The sequence below is a fragment of the Homalodisca vitripennis genome, chromosome 1, assembly GCF_021130785.1.
Source record: "Homalodisca vitripennis isolate AUS2020 chromosome 1, UT_GWSS_2.1, whole genome shotgun sequence".
Lineage (NCBI taxonomy): Eukaryota > Metazoa > Arthropoda > Insecta > Hemiptera > Cicadellidae > Homalodisca > Homalodisca vitripennis.
This window is the reverse complement of record NC_060207.1, coordinates 199,355,797-199,377,672: the sequence shown is the minus strand read 5'-3', so window position 1 is coordinate 199,377,672 and position 21,876 is coordinate 199,355,797. Positions and strand designations below refer to the sequence as shown.

The 21,876-nt window shown below is 35.1% G+C and overlaps 1 protein-coding gene across 1 annotated transcript; it reads left to right on the top strand.

The window, feature by feature from the left end:
- Positions 1-541: 541 nt before the first annotated feature.
- LOC124353009 (protein TEX261) lies at positions 542-17,430 on the top strand. Its single transcript, XM_046802794.1, has 5 exons — positions 542-781; positions 12,714-12,793; positions 14,763-14,984; positions 16,067-16,178; positions 17,110-17,430. The coding sequence occupies exons 1-5, from the start codon at positions 712-714 to the stop codon at positions 17,229-17,231; spliced, it is 606 nt and encodes a 201-aa protein (XP_046658750.1). The 5' UTR covers positions 542-711; the 3' UTR covers positions 17,232-17,430.
- The last annotated feature ends 4,446 nt before the right edge of the window (positions 17,431-21,876 follow it).

The following is a 21,876-nucleotide window of genomic DNA, read 5'->3' as shown; positions in this document are numbered from 1 at the left end:
ACGTCGAAACTTGTACTAAAAAGGTATGAAACACAGAGGGATTACCCCTCTAAAAGATTTTGTCTAAAATTACCAGTTCTAAGATAAATCTATGTTTATTAAATGTAGGCTTGGACTCAGCAACTCAATTTTTAGAGACGATCTGAGATGGACCAGGACTAACGATAAGCCTCACCTAGTCAAATTCGAGCTTCTAAACCATCCCTTAATCTTTGTCGATCTCATTTTCAAATTATCAATAAGATGTTTCTCAATCAAAAGTCCCGTACCAACGTGTGTTATTCATAGAGTTATACATAGAAAGGAAATAACCGGATTTATTATGTTTAAATCCATTATATTATCATAGTCAATATATTTACTTTCGTTATTAATCATCAAACTACAAGAACAAATACTTCCTGTATTTCACATAGTTTTGTGAGAAACGCGCAGTAGTAATTCATGGTATAACCTACCATATGCTGCTTCCTTCTCTATTCGGCAGCCGGGATGGGGTTGAGAATCGAAATATTTGCTAAGGTAAATCTTAAAGGCTGAATGCTGACATATACAGTGGTGCCTAAAATGCCGATGCCAAATCAGAGGAGTTGTCGTTGTCATTGTCAAAAATGAATAGTAGAACTATTTCTAATTCAACGATAGGTCACTCTTGTAAATTCTGTGTGGTTCATTTTGTGTGTATCTTATAGATTTACAAAAATCATCAATATGTGGTTTTTATATCTACTTAGTTGGATAGCTTTATTAGTGCAAATTTCATTTGTTACAGTTTCTCTAGGTAAGTTGAGGTTATGTTTATTTTCTCTATATTTTGTTTGTAATTTCATTATTCCAAACATAGATTTTGTTAAACTGTTGATAAAATGTATGTGTAAATTTAATTTTATGTGAATATGTAGTTATAGAATTGGTAAATATTTATTTTATAGGCTCTTATATTGTAAATCAGAAATTGAATAAAATCAAACTTATAATTAAAGATGGTTTTCATTCTCAGTATTACAATGAATACAACATTTCCCCTAGAATCAGTCAATAAATTTATTTGGTATTTATTTACAATACCGTGACCATGAAAAATGGACTTTTTTTTCATGGGTTGGGCATTTATAGCCAAGTATTATTATCACAGGTGCATATAAACTGGGGGGAAAGTATATTATTGGGTACTTTGGGATTATACCGACCACACCCAGACATGAATCGTTATTTCACATTTCGTTTCTACTGATTACTAGATTAGCGTAGAACAATATTTCGTCAATATAAAACAGGAATTGTCTTATCGCAAACCCCTCCCCATCCTCAGACAGAGGTCAAAGTCGAGCGTCTAGTAGATAACGTGATTGCAGAGTCTCGCCGCCCGTTCAGCTGGTGCATCGCTTTGTTGTACTTCCGTGTTTTACCTCTACATTTCTCCAAACACAAAAATTCAACAAAAACAAACATTTACCAAACTAAACTCTTTATTTAAAAAACACTCAAAACTTGTTTTTATTCTTGATCACATTCCGCCACCCAAAATGCGAGTGCCTCCGGCCATCAGCGCGGGCTTCGGCAGCACCTTTGGTGCTGCCCCGCGCTGATGTCGACGAAAGAAAAACATCCCTCGAGATAGTACCTATCAGTAAAATATCAAATTCTAGAGGGGCTAATCAGAAATATAAATTGAATTGTAATGGAAAGGTAATTATGTACCGTGCAAATCACGTGATGCCGCGCGGCCTGCCGTAATCAGGATTCTCGAGAAAGATAAGATAACAGCGACAACAATACCGATCACAATACCTGGAAATGCTTGTAAGTTTGTAATTTTGTAATTGAAGAGTTGTTTTTTCGTTCTATCATGTTTGTTTCTATAAATTTCTATTTTTGTGTTCTTCATACTGGTGTGGTCGGTATAATCCCAAAGTACCTATTATTGTATTATATTGATGCCTTTCGGGCATTATTGCGGTAAGGATGGAAAATAACCGACAAAATTTTGTCGAACAACACTTGGAGGGTTAAGGATCAGGGGCATCACGTGATCTGGGATTCGACTTTTGCAAGCTCGAGTTATTTTTTTTTCTAAAAGAGCAAGCAGTGCGCAGCACTGCGCAGCGGGCAGGCATCGTTGACAGGATTAACGTACTAGTCAGCATCATTTCAGTAAAATTGCCAGAGGTACTGTCAAAAACAGAGTTTTCAGAGGATTTAAAAAAATCGTAACTCCTTTGATTTTTGTTGCCGACGAATTTTTTCTTCACTATTGTTTTCAGGAAAAATTGTAGTTTTCAGGGAAAAAAATGAACATACCTTTCCATGGTCACGTTATTGTAAATTGATACCGTTTATTTACCTTTTAATTCATTTCAAAATTGTACCTGATCTGAACTCCCTAATTTTACTTTAAATCGCATAAATCAGTACTGTTGTTTGTTAGATAATGGAATTGAGTTAAAAATGATGTTAAGGTATTTATTTACAATAGCGTGACCATGGAAAATGGACTTTTTTTCATGGGTTGGGCATTTATAGCCAAGTATTATTATCACAGGTGCATATAAACTGGGGGGAAAGTATATTATTGCGTACCAGTAAGATTAAACGCCGGGGTGGCAAATCACGAATTTGACGTTACCAACGTATTCTGCTCACCCTCCTGAACAAAAAATATATATAGTACTATGGGGTGCAAATGACAAATAACATGATTTTAGGGGGTATATTGATAAGTGGTTAAGTTCCTAATGTTTTAATGTTCAGTTTGTGTGCTGTGTCTGGATAATCTGTTTACTTGAATATTATCTGCGGCCGGGACTGATAGCAGCCTGATAACGTGTGTACCTGTTATCTGAGTTCTCCGGGGCATGGGTCAGTTCTACACAAGATATCGTGTTCAGTAGGTCGGATTGAGTGAGGCGTTTACAATGATGATTCAACCATCCACTAGTTCAACCAACCCTAGTGAATTGTGTGTGTCGGAGTGTTTCGTAGGGCACGTAAAGAGTTTACGTTTTAACCGAAACGAAATTATCTCTTTTTTAATTGAACATGGATTTTTTAAAAATGAGTGTATGTGTTCGTCGTGCAGTCGAGTGGTGTTTTTAAACCGGGAGACTTTGTCGTTTCGTTGTGATAGACGACTTTTTGGTTGCTGCTGCTCAGCTGTATCCGCCAACACACTAATGGTATGTGTTCTCTGATCCATCTATATATTTGAGTTTTTCATGATTTATTTAGTTTTTTAACTTTACATAATTGCCTTTGCATTACATTTCAATTTATATTTTTGATCAGCCCCTCTAGTATTTTATATTTTACTGATAGGTACTATCTCGAGGGATGTTTTTCCTTTATTGACATCAGCGCGGGGCAGCACCTTCGGTGCTGCCCCGCGCTGATGGCCGGAGGCACTCGTAATTAATTTTTTTCTCGAAATTAAGAAAAACATTATTTATTTTGATCTAAATTCTGCTCATTTTTGTATTATTTTTCATTTACGTTTGCAAAGATGGCGGCGCAACCGATGATGTCATCACGAGGTTCAATCATTGGCCACAAAAGGTCACGTGACGCTAGACGTGGATGTAGAACATGGAGATATTACTGAAAAGTTATTTAATTTTTCATTTTCTAGAACTTCGTTATTTCTCATTTCCACCCCATCAAACCTTATACTTTTTTGTTCTATATGACGATTCCAATAAGTTTTTAACGCAAAACTCGTATTTTTCCGCCCCGGCCGTTAATATGATAATTACAGTACCCTAAGAGGTTAAGAATAGACACGGAGGAACAAAATAGTTCAAAATGGCGTCCCTTCTTTATTTGAGAGAGCCGCGGAGTAATACCAAACTGTCAAATATGGATATTGTTGCCAGAGGTACTGTCAAAAACAGAGTTTTCAGAGGATTTCAAAAAATCGTAACTCCTTTGATTTTTGTTGCCGACGAATTTTTTCTTCACTTTTGTTTTCAGGAAAAATTGTAGTTTTCAGGAAAAAAAAATGAACATAACTTTCCATGGTCACGTTATTGTAAATTGATACCTATATTAAAAATTGATTGGAATTGCACAAATTTGTAAAATTATTATTATTAATTATTAAAAGTAACGAATATTAATAAATATAATACAATAGTAATAAAAGATGGAAGGGCTGTATACAAATTTTCCATAGAGGAAGAACATGCCTTTTGGGTAGGGTGATTAACTCCTAGTTAGAGTGGTTGGCTTTTGATTAGGGCATTTAGCTCTCTGATTGGATCATGAACCCTCTGGTAGTCGAGGATGGTAAATGCTCAGGTAGGCATCAAAGGGTAAATTGTTTGTCAAATAATGAAGTTAAAAAAATTTCACGTTTGTGAAATTTTTATTTCACAATTAAAAAGCAATTCCATGCAACAATATAAAGATGTAACCATTTAGGACTTATTTTAATGAACGAAGTAGCAACATATGCATCTCGTTTTTATATTGGTGCCAGTAAATGACATTTCAAACTAGAACCATCGATATCATTATCAATGTATATTAAGTTTAATTAGTTTTACTAAATAACTTTAAATTATCTTTATCAATTATAAAAATTTAAAGCTATAGAAATAATATGAATTCTAAAAGTGATTATGATGTAAAAGGAATAGTTAGATTTAGAAAATTAAATGAAGTAGCTTTAAAAGATGATAAACTGTATTTTTGTTCCCATGTATTGGTAATGAAAACCATATTTTACATTTTACATATCTCGTTATTAAATTATTTTGTGATTGGTCTTATTTTACTGTGTTGTAAATTTAAAATAAAGACACTTTTTTGTGTTTTGTTGTTGCCATTAGCCATTTTGTAAGTTGTTTTGTGTGATAGAAATACTCTAGAACTGTGTTTTGTCTACAGACAATATGTGTAGTTGGTACTCATATCAATTTCTTTGGTTGTGTTTTTTTTCCTGAGGGAAGGAGACTTTTGTCTCTGCACTTAGTCCTAAAAGGCCTTTGTTCTTCCCTAACTTGTATTTGTGTTCCCAAAATCTGAGACTTTTACAGAAACCAGTCAGATTTGAGGGCTCCTGCTCTCTGATATCCTTGGAACTTAGGAGGGTACTTTCTGATTAAACTGAGGCCACCCGTTTAACGATTAAAAAAGTAGGTATTTAAGTAAAATTCGATTATGAACACAAAAACCATATTTGTATTAAGTATTTTACAAAATTATAAACACACATTTATATTTGAGTATTCAAAAGGTCAACGAGGCCGGTTAAAAGTGTGACGAAGGCTATTGCTTGCACCAACAATATAGAAATCGGACCATTGTGACAAATGGCAGCCTACTGTGAGAAAACCATGTATCCACAAAAAGTCCAATTTTTTTGGCACAGTCTAATGTTAAATTGCCAAAATGGATTATTAGCAGTAAAATACAATTTCATGTTATGACCATGCACACAATGTTTCACCGACTGCAAATATCCTTTACTCTGTAAATACGTTGCTCTTTGGCAAATCCCAAATCAAAATAACATTACTAGAACAGTGTACAGTAGGAAAACAAAGATAACATTGAGCTACAGAGTTAGGTTATGTATGATAAACCAAGAAAGGAATCTAATTCAATCTGATGAGCACTGCAGTTAGGTTGTATCTGAGCAGATAACAATTCCTATAACTTGATAATTGTGTATAGATGATAAACAAATACGTTCCACAGTATTTATTGTGTAACTGCCCACACAAAGTTGCTAAATCCCGTTTATTATTGGTGGCCTCCGTTTAAGCAGAAAGTACCCTTAGGAGATATGCCCCTAGGAATCTTTTCCGAATTGTAGCCATATATGTTCCGCTGATTCTTCTGCTTCTCCGCAGAGTCTGCGTTCATGAGTCAGCTAAGGCCCACCTTCATAAGGTGGTTTCTAAGGGGCCGTGTGCTGTCAGCATTCCTGTAACCTTCCTTATATCTCCTCCTTACTCCGATCTAGGAGAGATGCCCACCCTTTAGCATAAGGAGAGATAACAATTTTTAATTGTCTTAACCCTGAGGCCCCACTCCAATTAAATTATCTTATTCTCTCTTCCCAATCTTTCACAAGAGCTTTGCTGTAGGAGAATGTTACCTCACAGTCCGGCTCTGGCCCTATTATAAGGGACTCTGTTCCTTTTTTGGCGAGGATATCTACTATTTCATTACCATGGCCCAGCACCCACCCAAGTGTAAACTATTCTTTCTATTTTATTCAGTTCTAGCAGAACATTTTTGCATTCCCAGACTGCTTTCAAAACAAAGGTACAGGTGTCAAGTGCCTTTAGTGTAGCCTGGCTGTCAGAGAGTATTAAATACGAGGGTCGTCCACAAAGTAACCTCCGTTTTGAAATAAAAAATAAACTAGTTGAGATAAAAAAATTGTATTATATAAATGTTAAAACTGCAGCTTTTCTCTACTTTTCTACATATTCACCATACAAATTCAAGTACTTATCATATCTTTTAACAGTTTTTTAAATTCCGTCTTTAAAAAAATCTGCCGCCTGAGAACGTAGCCAACATGTTACAGCGTTTTGAAGCTCTTCATCACTCGCAAACCTCTGAGATGCAAGCCACCGCTTCATGTACGGGAAAAGATGGAAATCACTGGGAGCCAAATCCGGGCTGTAGTGGGGGGGTGGTCAAAAATGTCCCATTTGAACTTTTTCAAAAGTTCTGTCGTTCTTTGAGCTGTATGAGGGCGGGCGTTGTCATGGACAAACACAACACCAGATGTCAGAAGACCACGACGCTTGTTTTGAATCGCTCGTCGTAGCCGTTTTAAGGTTTCACAGTATGCTGCAGCTGTAATGGTCGTACCACGCTCCATAAATTCAACGAGCAAGATGCCCTTAGCATCCCAAAAAACTGTAGCCATCAATTTTCTCGCTTAAAAAGATTGGCGAGCTTTCTTCGGCTTGCTTGGCGAAGCGGTATGACCCCATTGCATTGACGGACTACACCTTCGCTCATAATGTTTGGGCCATACACCGCACTCAATTCACGATGAATTTCAGCTGTTGTGTAACTTTTCGACCACAGAAATCTTATTACACCACGCACTTCACCCGTGGCGGGATTTTCTATCACGCCGCTCATGTTTTTATGTTGTACCAAAAGAACGCACGATCGCATGATGCTCTCCCTTGCACAGCTAGAAGCGTACTGAACGGCTGCGCACACCGATGTGAGAATGGCGGCGCTACCCCCACTACTTATCGTGCCACGCCCAAACGGCGGTTACTTTATGGACGACCCTCGTATTATGCTCCTTTTGGCCTCATTTATATGGGTCTTCTGGCGCATGATTCTATTGCCACGACATCCGCTTGGAAGATCGTGGCATGTTTTCGCAGGGGCACAGCTACACTAACTCCTGGTCCATATATTCCGAATCCCACCCTAGAGTTAAGGCGCGAATTATCTGTAAACAATATCTGGACTTCTTTATAGGCTATTCCTCCTTTTTACTACATATCTACATATCTATCTTTCTTCAGTTGAGACTGTAACTATATGGTTTTTCAAATGAGTATTTCTTAACCATTGCTTCTGACACGTTGGTTAACATTTCAACCTCAGGAAATTCCTGAATAATTTTCATATGGCCTTCTGAGGAGGTAGTCTTTAATACATGTACCCATGCGCTTATAGAGGCTAGCTTCATCACCTCCTGCTCCAGAGGTGTGTATCCCAGGACCACTTCAAGTGCCACGGTTGGACTGGAGGTCATTGCTCCTGTGATACTTACGCAAGCTAGCCTTTGAAGACTCTGTAGCCCCTTGGCAGCTGTTTTTTGTTCTACATTCGACCACCACTCTAATGCAGCATATGTGACCATTGGTTTTAAAATGGTTTCATATATCCAGTAAATCATTTTGGGTTTCAATCCCCATTGGAATCCAAAGAGTCTTTTACAGATTCCCAAGGTCTTTGTCGATTTGGATATTGTGTTCTCAATATTGAGAGTTCTCAAAACCTTATCATCCAGAACTACACCTAGAAACTTGACTTCTGTTGAATGTTTTATCCAGATTTCTTCCAGGAAATGTGCTAGCTGGAACTTTCTTTTCTTGGAACAGGTTATCATATTTGTTTTTGATGGGTTAATCCGAAGATCTTCCCCATGACACCAGTTGGGTATGAAATTTATTTCTTCTTGAATGAAGCCTTCCAGCATGCCTTTGTTTTTCCCTTTGACTGCTAGGTCATCAGCATAATATAGTATTCCTATTCCCCTCTTTTCTGCTTTTATTAGAAGGTTATCGACCACAATCGCCCACAGAAGGGGAGACAGAACTCCCCCCTGGGGGCAGCCTTTTTGGATTGTGATAGTGGATTATTCATCCCCGAACTTTGCTTTAACTTGCCTGCTTTTTAGGAGGGCTACTATTCACTTGGCAGCATCAGGGGGAACTCCAAACCGTTCCAAAGCTGCCTACATGGATTGATATGCTGCTTGCAAAATTGCACAGTTCATTTGTATGCTGACGACTCGCAGCTGCACTTGTCTTATGAGCCATCGCAGATGGTGTCAGCCATTGATATGATCAATGTCGACCTTGAAAAAATATTGGGGTGGTCAATGGCGAATGGGCTGAAACTTAACATAGGCAAGTGCACTGTGTTGCATACGGCGCCACACAACATTGTGCAGTCCCTCAGTGAAAGAGGAGTGATGGTGAGGCTCGATGGCCAGAGTTTGGCCGTATTTGGTAGGGCGAGGACTCTTGGCGTTGTGCTAGACAGCGGCCTCACGTTCTCTGACCATGTCACGCATGCCTGTCAACGAGCACTCGGTAGACTGAGGGGACTCTACAGATTTAGAGATCTTCTGCCTGAGTCTGCGAAACTACGTATCATGCAGTCACTAGTCCTGTCCGTTTTCACCTACTGTTTCCCAGCCTACGGGAATAGCATTTCTGGAGAAGACATGCATTGCATTCAAAAGTTGCAAAACTCTGCAATCCGTTTCATTTTTAATTTGAAACAATTTGAGCATGTCTCTCCTTATAGAGATGCCGCTGGGATGATGTCGGTAGAGACCGTCTGCAGGGTCATGACGTGCTGCATGGTCCACAAGGCTCTTGTTAATCAGGAGCCTCAGTACCTTAGTGAGAAGCGCTCATTTCGGGATGAGGTCTCTCAGCGCAGAACCCGCCATGGGAATCTTCTTCACTTTCCCAAAGTTAGGCTGGAATTGGGAAGGAGGAGCTTCTCTTATTTTGGCCCGAAATTGTACAACGACCTCCCACCAAACGTGAAACAATGTTCAATAGCTACATTTAAGAATAAGATGAGGCAGAATTTGCTTAATGTATAGATTTTCTTTATTATTTGTATTTAATTTTCAATGCATATGTTGTATGTGACGATAGTTGTTCTGAAAAGCAGTTGTTCTGTATGTAACTGAGAAACGCTTGATGAAAATAAAGACAACATTATTATTATTACTTGGTTGAAAGCTTCTTCAATATCCAAAAATACACTGAAGGTGTCCTCCACTGCTTCCACTAGACTGTAGAGAGCAATGGTAGTTGACTTACCTTCTACACACGCATGTTGATATAGACTGAGTGTGTAAGATTTCATCCCTAATATGTCTATTAATTATTTTTTTCATAGTTTTTACCATGAAAGAGGTTAGGCTTTTGGGTCTGTACAAGTTGGGTTGAGTTGGATCCTTGTCTTTTTTCCGTACGAACACCTCTAGTGCTGCACTGATGGTGCTGGACTCTTGTGTGTTCAAATCCAAACTTGTCTGGGATTGCTATCAAGTCGTTTTTTTCCCTTGCCAGAATCAACAATGTGACTGTTTGTTGGGTTCCTGGTCAGATGGGGGTCCCTGGGAATGAAAGAGCTGATGCCCTGGCCAATCGAGGCTCAGCGTCAATTATGACAGGCCCTCAACCGTTCTGCGGTATTCCAAGGTGTGAATCCTCTGGGGCTCTCGAAATAGGTTCGTGCTGAACATGAGAGAAGGTGGAGGTTACATCCGGGCATGAGAATGAGCAGAATGGTGCTACAGTTGCCTTCCTCCAGAGTAGCGTCTGACCTTCTCTCACTAAATAGATCAATGTCTTCTCGGGTTATAGGTCTGACCATGGGACATGGTCACCTGAGGAAGCATCTTCACAGAGTCGGCATCCTTCAGGAGGATCCGCTCTGTAGAATGTGTGATGAGCAGGATGAAACTGCCGAACACTTGCTCTCTTTGATTGTCCTACAATACTGCTGTCTAGATTTAGCTACCTCCCGACCAGATCTCTCTCTGACTAGAGAATAAGGACCCTCATTTCGAGTCAAAAGACCGCCTTAAAGTGTGTATTCAAAAGCAGTTCTAAAGTCTCCTTTTTGGTAACTGTAAGGCATCCATTGGCCTTTACTAGGGATCCCAGAGGGTTAGAGTGACCTGTTTGGATAGTTTTATGAAGCCTGGTAACCTGTGGTAGGCTATTAATAGTTTTGCAAAAATTCTTCCAGATTCTTCTTTTATTTTTCCTAATTTCTTTTTATATTCGTTTAGGGCATATAGATAAGGGATCCAGTCATCTGTCCTTATTGCCCAATATAATAATTTCTAGGTTTTGTTTTTAAGTGTTTCTAGTCTCCAAATCCACCAAGACACATCTTTCTTTAGCCTGTTTAGTCTGAGGGGGCAGTTTTTCTCATAGGCTATTATGATAGCTTGTTCAACTCATTGAGCTGACCTTTCTAGTTCAAATTCATTTTTCTGATAGGGTTCTGTTTCCTCCAACTCTTCAGCTAGGGACACTCCTAAGTATTCTCGCCAGATGGTGGATTTTGGAACCCTGTGGGTCACACTCATCTCAACTCCTGTCTCTATGTTGAACCTAATGGGGCAGTGGTCCGAGAGTGAGGCTTCCTGTGAAACTTGTCACCTTTCTATGTTTATCTTTTAGAGTCCTTTAGATAAAGTAATATCCAGAACTTCTTGTCTTGTTGTAGTAATAAATTTGGGACTAGACCCTCTATTTTCTAGAACTAAGTCATTCGAGAACAAAAACTCGAGGAGTTCCTCACCTCTTGGATTAATGTTGGTAATGCGCCAGAAGATGTGGTGAGCATTGTAGTCACAGCCGAGGATAAAGGCTGCCCTTCTTTCTCTGCAGTGCTGTAGTAGCCTTTTTGATCATGTTAGAATGACGTTCTGTTTTGTGTAGTTTTTAGTTCAACATGGAGTTTTGCATTTCTTTTCTTTACGCAACAAATGTGGTGGCCATTGTCATCTAGCTTAATATACACTGTCATTTCGTTGTTTTAGATAGGAATAATAGGGTTAGGTGAGTTTGTCCTATTTATTAAACATTATGATCAGCTTCTTGGAATTTGATATTGCACTATATCAAGGGATGTTTTTCGTTCATAACCACCAGCACGGGGCAGAGTCGAAGATGCTGCCAGAGCCCGCACTGATAGCCGGAGGCATTACTGTTAGCACGTTTAACTATTAGTGTTTTTAGGAGGTTTAAAATTTTTAAGAAATCTAATTGCTATCTATTATTTTAATTTAATTTTTAAGCATTTTTCTTTTGAAAAAACAACACATATAATGAAATGGGTAAAATAAACAATTCACAAATTAACTTTTTATAATACCAAGGTCCAGTTTTCCAGTTGTTGGCAATCCTATGCATAAACTGGCAGTGTCTGGTTTTTGGGATGTTTGCAAAAAAATTATAAAATAAGTTATATTGATCACATTTAATGAGAGCAAATTGTGTTAAGCATGAGATACTTTTACGAAAATCATTATTTTATAAAAAGGAAATCCTTATATATGAGTGCAAATATTAATAAATTATAAAAGCATGAAATGTTATAAAAAACTGAATTACCTTTAAAAAATGATTGGTTAGATTTATATTAGTTTCATATTTGTATTCATGAAGGAAATAATTGAAACACTTTATGATAACATCCTCAAAATTGTTATTTATAATGCTATGTCCATGATGTATTTTTTATTGGTTCAGAAATATTTTCTGTTTTAACTAATTATTAAAGATTGAATATTAAGATGGATCCTTTTCTCAAAGTCAAATAAATAAAGACTCCAAATCATAAAGTAAAAATATGTTCATTTGTTATTTCTTAAGTTATAATGTAGAACATGTTAATAACACACACAAGGTAGCAAAGGTGGGAATGGTTGAATCAACGAGAAGGTTGAGTTTAGCTCCAATTACCTTCCTTTAAGTGCAGCATCTGAAATCTGATGTTCTTACAGACTTGACACTTAAAATCTCATGATCATTGAAGAGATAAAAAAAGTTGCCTGCAAAGTTGATTAAAATGAACATTTTACATCGTTTCGACATCAGACACCCAGCCTACTAAATATAGTGTAAACGAATTACTCTCATTGCCTTATCACATGCACAATTGAGTGCACTACGATGTTTTAGACACAATCTTTAAGCACGGTGGATTAACTGCATTTTATACATGTAACGTAACAATGGTGAGAAGAGTTTAATCAAGAAGCTATGTTATGTAAAGATATATCTATTATATTAAAATCTAACCAGAATTCTCTGAACTCAGCAATTTAGGTTCCTGATGGAATTAAAGAGGAACAAATTGTATAAGTAATAGATGTTGTAATAATGTAAGAACATATGAGACATAAATGTTTTGAAAAGGACATAGATGTTTTGATGATCATGTTTGTATTTTTTTAGCTGCTGGGTTATATTACATTGCTGAACTGGTAGAAGAATATACAGTACTATCAAAGAAAATCATATGGTGGATGACAATTGTAAGTTGATTATGGAATGTTTCTTACATTGACGATAACACAGAAAAATACAATATAATTATTATCTTTAGAATTTCATTGCAAAATAAAATATTTATGATTTAAAACTGCATCAAATAAGACCTCTATAGTCTGACAGAAATAATCTAGTCTAAACAATCAACTTTGACTGATATGGCTGTGTTGAAAATCATTACTACTTTTTTAATGGTTGATGGAGTCATGATGTTTAAGGTGACTAATACAGTTATTTTTACTATTGAAAAAATGATATCATCAGATGATAAAAATGTAGGGATGCAAAACATAATTTTGGTCTGTAACTAGCAGAAACTGTTATTGCCAACCTAAAACGTTAGTAATTTAAATAAACAAACAAGTGAATCTCTGATAATATATTATATGTTACGGAGTAATTGATAGTTTAGTTTGTATACCATATAAAACTAAATGAAAGCCACATTAAACATTTAATGTCTCAAGAAATATTGAGAGTTACAGAAATCAAAGAGCAAATGTGAATAAATGTCATAATTACCTTTTTGTTTTGATGCCTATACGTTCCTTAAATATAAAATTTTCAAAATTGAAGGGCTTGGATGATGAAGGAGTTATGTAACAAGTTATAATAAATAAACAAAGTTTAAAGTTTTTTATGTGCTGTGTATTTTCAACATAAAAGTGTTGTATAAAGTGTGTTGGATATATTCAAATTGTATTTTTTTAGATAAGTACCATTTTGAAATTCCTCCACTGCAGTGCCAATGTTGGTGTCGTGCACTTGCGCACTGTCTACCTTCGTTTTTTGGCAAGCTACAGGCATAATTAGGGCAAAAATAAATCGTTTTTACATTTGTAAATCCATATTTCAAATTCCTCCATCAATTGAGAATCCTACGGACCGTGAAGTACGTGCTGTTATTTCTTTTCTTGGCATTAAAAGCGTGAAAACAGTTTAAATTCACCATCAGAATTGTGAAGTGCATGGACAAAACATTACGAGTGATGGAATGGTATTCAAATGATAAGAGCTGTAAGGATTGTCAAAAGAATGTTTATGATGAGAAATGGAATGGTCTGCCCTCAGTGATGACCACCTATTTCATACAGAAACTGAATGATAATGTGGAAATGAACAGACATTTCACAGTTTCTTTGTTTTCAGAAGAATTTCATCAAGTTTTAAGAAATGTTCTCTATGACATTTTATCGAGAAACTTGTTTTGCTGTATGACAATGTCCGTCCACATGCGGGAAAACGAAATTTCATCACTGCATTTTGCTAGGACAATTTGATAATCCCCTAAATAGCTCCAATTTAACGCCCAGTGACTAATATTTGTTTTGTCATGAGAGGAAGCACCTTGAAGGTCAGGGCCACATCGTTGTCAATAGCGTCAAAATGATCGCGTTGCAGTTGCTGTTAAGTCAGGCAATAAGCTTCTAAAACAACAGTGTATGAAAGGTTGTTATTAGATATGAAATGTGACTTAATACTGATGGCAGTTATGTAGAAAAGTAGATAGTGCATAAAGGATTTATGTCCCTGTTTTTAGTCTATGCCCTAGAGGAAGGAGTTGTTGGCACATGAATCCTTCTTCCTCTATGGCCAACACATGTTACATAACATAGTCCCTTCATACTCCAAATATCCAGTATTTGACTATGTGGCGTGGAACTCGGGTACATAACACCTTCATCCACTAAAATAACTCATATTCTCAAAGAATGTAAAATAACCTCTTCATCCACCAAGCCCTTCAATTATGAATAGTATTATGTGAACATTTCCAACTCTCAAGTAATCAATCAATATGATCTTTTAATTGTTACTTAAAGAGCTAAGAATAAGAAATTGGACGTGATGCATGCCTCTGTTTTGGGAACATGAAATCAATTTGAAATACAGATTATTGTTTCTGTTGAATATTAACTCCAGTCAATGTTATTTTAATGACATTTTTTCCAGATCACATTGGGTATCTACCTTGGTTTCTTCCTGTTTGAAGATCTACCGACGGCCATGGTTGTCTGCGGACTGCTCGCCCAGGTTGCCCACCTCCTTATCCTCAAGACATTCCCATATGTCGCTCTCTCCTCACCTAGCTTCATCGTAGCTGTTTTTCTGCTGCTAGTCAATCACTACTTTGCATTCCAGTATTTCAATTCAATTTACCATCCGTTCTCTGAGGTGAATAGTATGACCTGACCTTATATTACATTAGAATTTTGGTTAATTTGACCCTACCTCTTAATAGGTCTTTGTAAGTCACTAAATCTAAAATGAGATTTTTCAAGAAGTGTTATTTTTACGTCTTTTGGTTTCCTTGCCAACTTTTTGTAGCATTTATTTTATCTAAATGTTTAAAATTGATTAATATAAACAAAATTTAACAAGTTAAGTTGAATGGCCCTTATCCACTTGTCATAATATAGGGTATTTTCGAATTGTCTTGAAAATTTAATGGTTTCATTTTTGATGTGTTGATTGTTGATTTTATATAAAAATTAATATTTACTTTTTATTATTAATTTTTCTTGATTAACCCTTTGCCTTGAGTGCCACTGCCATTTTCCATGTCATGTGCATAAGTTACCGTACAATTTCTTAAAAGTTTTGCGAGCTTCTGGTAAAAAATCTTTTAAAAAACTAAACAACCAAATTAGAACATTGTTTTATTTCTTCATAATTAAATAAAGAATTATTGTTATATTCTCACATGAATAACAGTTACAGTAAGATTAGTGTAAGAAGAATAAAAGAACAAAAGAAAAATGAAATGATGTAGCACAATTCTTTCCATGAACAAACTTTTTACGAAATGAACACGTTACAAACGATTAATGCTTTTAGGGAGGTTGCTAAAGGAAGTGCGAGAGGGGTGTGATGGAGAAAGGGAGAAGTAAGATAGCTGGACCTGATTCTTAGAAATACCTCCTTGCACCCCTCATACATTGCTATCTTTCTGCTGGCAGTTGGACAGTACAACTCCATTTGACCGCACCTAATTTCACTAGAGTAGTAATAGTTAGGATAACAAAATCTACTAATAAAAGTCTTTTTAGAAAGATTGAATTGACTTTAAAAAAATTCATAACTGTGTTTAAAACATTTACAAATCTCTTAGTAATAGCAACATTCATAAAGATAAAAGCCTCTTCTCTATGAACATTATTTGATTTTTAATCCTTGTGTGTTTAGTAAATGTTTACATTTTAGTACATCATGAAATTACTCAAGATATTCGCTGAACTTTTTCTTTTCTCTGACAGGTGATGGCATATTTCACCCTCTGCCTTTGGCTTGTCCCATTTGCATTGTTCGTCTCCTTGTCAGCCAATGAAAACGTGTTGCCCACTCTAGCAGAGACAAGGCCATTGCTTGGTTAGTATACATTTTATGAAGTAGAAGTAAGCAAGAATAGATATAAAATAACATCTACTTACTCCTGTAATTTAATATTTTGTAAATAAAAAGTGTAAAATGGGGCAAATTTCTTTTGTATCAAACATTAAATTTTACCAGTGCATACAATTTTTACCTGTGCTGATAGATTAAGCCAGAACACCGATTTTTTAAGTTTCATTGGCATTTTAGAAGAAAGTATAACAAACAAAAAGAAACAGAAATTTCATAAAAATCACATGTTTTTTCTAAATGTAGTTTACTATTTAGAAAAATCATGCATTGTACATAAAAATTATATTAAATTGGCATTACAAGTTTTAAATTGAATTTTATTTTTTAGATATTTAATAATTAAATTGGTATAGCTACCAAATTAAATTAAAATAGTAAATCTCCACAGTTTTTTCAAATGCATTTCTCATGCAATAAAAAAATAGTCTAATAGAAAAAAAATTAACCAACATTTTTGAAAGATGCAATTGGTGTCCTTTCATTATGAATCTCATAGCTATAAATGGCAAAAATCTAATTATGATTGTTAGACCTATTTTATAGATTAAAATATACTTCTTATTAATAAACTATACCTAGATGCCAATTTTGGTCATAATTGGGTCTGTTAGGTTGCAGCAGATAATAAAAAAAATTACTTTATAAATTCAGGTTGGTCTCAAAATAAATATTTTTTCTGAAAACTAAAGTTCATTTATTTTGGACCGCCACAAAACCTTATATATTCAAATAAGAAAGTAAATAGAGAAATTTAATGTTACTGCCCAAATTTAATAATGATGTTTTCTGTTCATGTAGAATTATTACTGGTTGGTAAATTATTCAGTGTTCTAACTGCAAAATTATTGAAATGCATGTACAATCATCTATTTATTGAAAGTAATGGTGATTTCAGGAGAGGACAATGATGTAGTCAGCCACTACTTCTCCAGTCGAAACAAGAAGTATGGTTTGTTAACACTTTTCAACTACGCCAAAGACTCAATTCTCCCTCAGCGGAGCAAGAAAACATTTTAAATTAAACTTAATTTTTAACTTTGTATATACTGAGCACCACCTCTGCAACCCTGTGTGATATACTGTACAGATTTTATTGTATATACGTAATAAGGTAGCTTTAATTTGTGATTGTCAACAATTTTTACTTTATTTAAACAGTATAGGTACACGCTCAATACATTAATATTGCAAAATAAACTGAATGTTCAACATTAAACAATTTTGTTGTCTTTCAAACTACCACTGTTAAAGACAAAGATGGTTTACCGTTCCTAAAAATTGGATTATTTTATCAGTACTTGCAGTATAAGTGCTGAAACATTAATATAAAAAAAGAGAATTGAAAAATAAAATGGAATATGGTTAGGAGATAGTTAGGTGCTGATATTGAAGAACTCTATCCTTTCTTAAAAACGACATCAATCATTTTCAGAACACGATTAGTTAAAGAGTAAATCTAGTGAAATAACTAACCATAAAAAACAATCTATATCGTCAATTAAATTAAGAACTTGGGTCTTCTTAACCAGAAAGTGATGTTTTGTATCTTAATATGAATTAATTCACCCTGAATGAATGTTTTTATTACTTTTATCTTTTTTAATAAAAATTTAAATTTATTGGTCAAAATACAGTGCGTATTTAATATTTGTGTTTGACATTGGAACTTACAAAATAGGATTCTGTTATTTATTTAGCTGTACTCAGTAAAATTTAAATCTCTTGTTATTTATTCAGCTGTACTCAGTAAAATTTAAATCTCTTGTTATTTATTCAGCTGTACTCAGTAAAATTTAAATCTCTTGTTATTTATTCAGCTGTACTCAGTAAAATTTAAATCTCTTGTTATTTATTCAGCTGTACTCAGTAAAATTTAAATCTCTTGTTATTTATTCAGCTGTACTCAGTAAAATTTAAATCTCTTGTTATTTATTCAGCTGTACTCAGTAAACAGTCTGGTCCCAATAACGTTAAATAATAAGTGCCTTCTTTATTGACTGAATTGATGTATTATACACAAATGTAGAAAGGTATAAATAAATATAACACTGGTAGAAAAATAAACATTTAATCTCTAACAAATTTCACATAATAACTCAATATAAAATATTTACATATTGTACATGTAGACACTGAGACTTTTATCAACATTTTACTGTAGTTATTAGTAAACAAATATAATTAGCTTGAAAGCAGTTAAACACAGATACAATTGGCCAAGAGAGACAAGGTACATTATGTAAAATAAGGTAATAAAACAATAAGTGAATACTCGTATAAATATAATCTATATCAGTCTAAATTTATTTTTTGTCTACTAATATAAAAATAACTGGAAAATATTCTTCATGTAATAACACTATACAAGGTTTTGGATCCTAGAAATTGGTAGCTACCAAAGGTAGTATAAAACAATGTAAATTAACAATTATGTTTGAGACATAGAACTTTAAGTAACACATCTTGAATTCAAATTTTGTATTTGCTGATTATTTTCAAAATGATTTCATGTAATATAAATTATTATTAATCCTCAAAGTGCTAAATATTCTCCTGTAAATGCTACAACACGTTTTGCGTGTATATGTTGAAGTTTAACGTATTATATATCTTTTTTCAGCAAAAGCTAGAGTGAAAAAATAATAATTACAGTTAGTTACCATTGCATTTTGAAAAGTTGCAAACTGTTTTTTAGAAAAGACAATTCTTTCACAATAGTACTTCCCTAAACTCACTCAAATAAAAATCCACAATATAAAAAATAAAGAAGAATCTATGACAAATAAAAATATATTCAACTTGCAGATTTACTTTTTAGAGAGAATCATCGGAATATTTGTTGTTTGTGTCTGCTGGAAAAAACTTTAAAATGTGGCAAGGTCAAACAACTACTTCAACAAGTGAGTTTTATAACACGAAAAAAGAGTTCATATTTTTGACCGGTACTTTGGTATCATCCGGAGGCCACTATATTCGTAACAGGGACCTAAAACAACTATGTTATTAGAAAGAACAGACTTTATTTGACGTACTGTGAATATTACATGTCATTATGATGATCTGTTCTTGTTTTTTTTGCCTCCCAAAAGGAAGCTATGTTAGCGAGAAGGAGGCCACTATGTCCCGTACGTGTTATAAATATAAAATGTTAAAGAGGGCCTACATGATCTAAGCTTGAATTTAGGTCTTGAGGGATGTTTTCCTTTTTTCGAAAGAAGTGCAGAGTGGTGCCAATGGTACAACCGAAGTTCGCAATGATGGCATTCCCATCAGTACTTTCTCAACCTCAGATCACATGCCAGATTGTCCAATGTGATCTGGCATTGGAAAAGTTGGATGATCTGAAGCTCAGATCATGTGAGTGCTCGTAAAGGTTTAAATTTGTTACTACTAGTAATGTATTTATGATTACTTAATCTAAACCTTATATAGCCTAATAACAAATGGTAGTGAGGGACATATTGGCCTCTTTCTCGCAGACATTGCTTCCTTTTGGGAGACAGAAAACAAGAACCAATTGTCTTAATGACATATAATTTTTCACATTAAGTGAAATAAAGTCTGGTGTTTCTAACAATGTAGTTTTAGGTGCCCATAAAAAAAACTTTTCCAAAAATAGTGACCTCTGGATAATACTAAGGTACCTTTTGACCTATACAATTAAATAAAAACTAAAAATCTGGAATAAAACCACAAAAGGAAAGTCAAAACTAAATTTAGTTTTACTTAATTACTAAACTAATTGTCGATAACTAATTAGTTAGCAACAACAACATAAAAACTCACGCAAAGACAACAAGCAATGACGATTCCAGCTGACGATATGTATAGCTACAATAATCTGTAATTTAGCAACAACATTTAGCAAGAAATGGAGGCGGTTTGGAGACAAATTAATAGTGTTGTTTTCCTAGTTTATTATAAAATACATTGTGAAATATGATCATTTACGTAATTTGCCGAAAGTGTTGACCTAACCGTGAGTAGCACGATGTTAGCACCACTAAGCAGCTCGCTGACATCACATGGAGTGAAGTCAGCACTTAAGAGAGTTTGTGGATGAAATCTGATTATAATACTCTGCTCCACTGTCTTCAAAAGTTGCGATGTTAATCTTATGGGAATAATTTTATTTAGTTTAAAAGACCTGATAAATATGTTGCTTAAGCAGTTATTCGTTCAATCCTATAAACAATGTCAGCTGATTTATTAACCAACTATAGGTAAACAGCTAACAAAAAGACACTGGGCAATTTTAGTTCACGTAGGGTGGGGTAAACCCCTCTGCTGCTGTGATGCCGCCTTCTTCCAGTATCCCCAGTGCTCGCTCTACCTGACCTGGTGACTGCCACTGCGCAGTTAACCTCACATCAAAATGCAAGCTCCATGGATACGTCTATGACTACATTAGTCTGTTCAACAGGGTTGCTATAGGAGTCCAATAATGAAATTCCCTGACTTTTCCCTGATTTCCAGACCAATTTTTCATTTATCCCTGACTTTTTTTGACGCAATCCCCAGGGTTTTTGGCAATTAATTGGTGGAAAAAAGGGGTGTTGAGGCTAACAGGGTGGCAAATATAAAAAAAGCAAAAAATAAAGTGATATGTACAAAAAGATTGACTTAAATGATCTTTTACAACACAGAAGTAAAATATGTGCCGCGTCATCTGCAGGCTTGGACTCGGCGTGGCGGCAGTAAGTTTATTTGTGTAAAGGGATTTTATATTTTTCCCTGACTTGAGACCGGATTCCCTGACTTTTCCCTGATTTCCAGTCCTGTTTTTTTTTCTCTGACTTTTCCCTGACTTCCCTGATTTCCCTGACCTGTAGCATCCCTGTTCAACTAATATTGTACTGTGACACTTGCTTAGACCTACACACAAAAATATAATATAGTTATAGAATAGGTAAGTAGCTAGCTGGAATGTACACAAAACGGCGTGAGCGAGACATGATCCACAAAGCTCATAAAACAGAGATGGGGAGATTGCTTGTACCCCTCTCCACCACTGGAGGGGAGGCCATTCTTTAGAGTGGCTGCTCAGATATTTGCTTCTGCACAGATTTCTTTGCAGGTGGTTTATCTATAATCTGCTATTTTTTTATGATGGTTTACACTCATGTAGTGTATGTGACTTGATAAAATATCTGTAACTAACTTTAAACTTAATTTAATTGTGTAAAATAAAATATAATTAAAATTTGACTTTTTAAATTAAATAAAAATATTAAATAGTTATCATTATTTACAAAAAATATTGTTTTCAACCAATATTTGAGTGTGAAGCGCTTTATGAGGGGGAGGCGCAGTCAATGACAAGCATTTATGAAGGTCATATCCGTCAGTGTCAAGCATTCTTTTGGTATTTTTACAGTGTTTCAACAAATAATTCACAACTTTTTCAAAAATAGTGGGATGATAACTGTTCAAAATCTGCATCTGTATATTAGTCGATCCTCATAGTAGGTAAAATAGCATTTATCAGCTGTAAAATATCAAATCAAGATAAATGTGCATTTTATTGTAAATTGCTTTGCCTTTGACTTGAGATTAGGTACAATGCCATGTGTCAATCTTTAACAGAATAATAAATATTTGAAAAGCTGATCTAGTTGGCTGTCAGCATTTTTCAGAAATACTGGTGGGCCGACCTCATCAG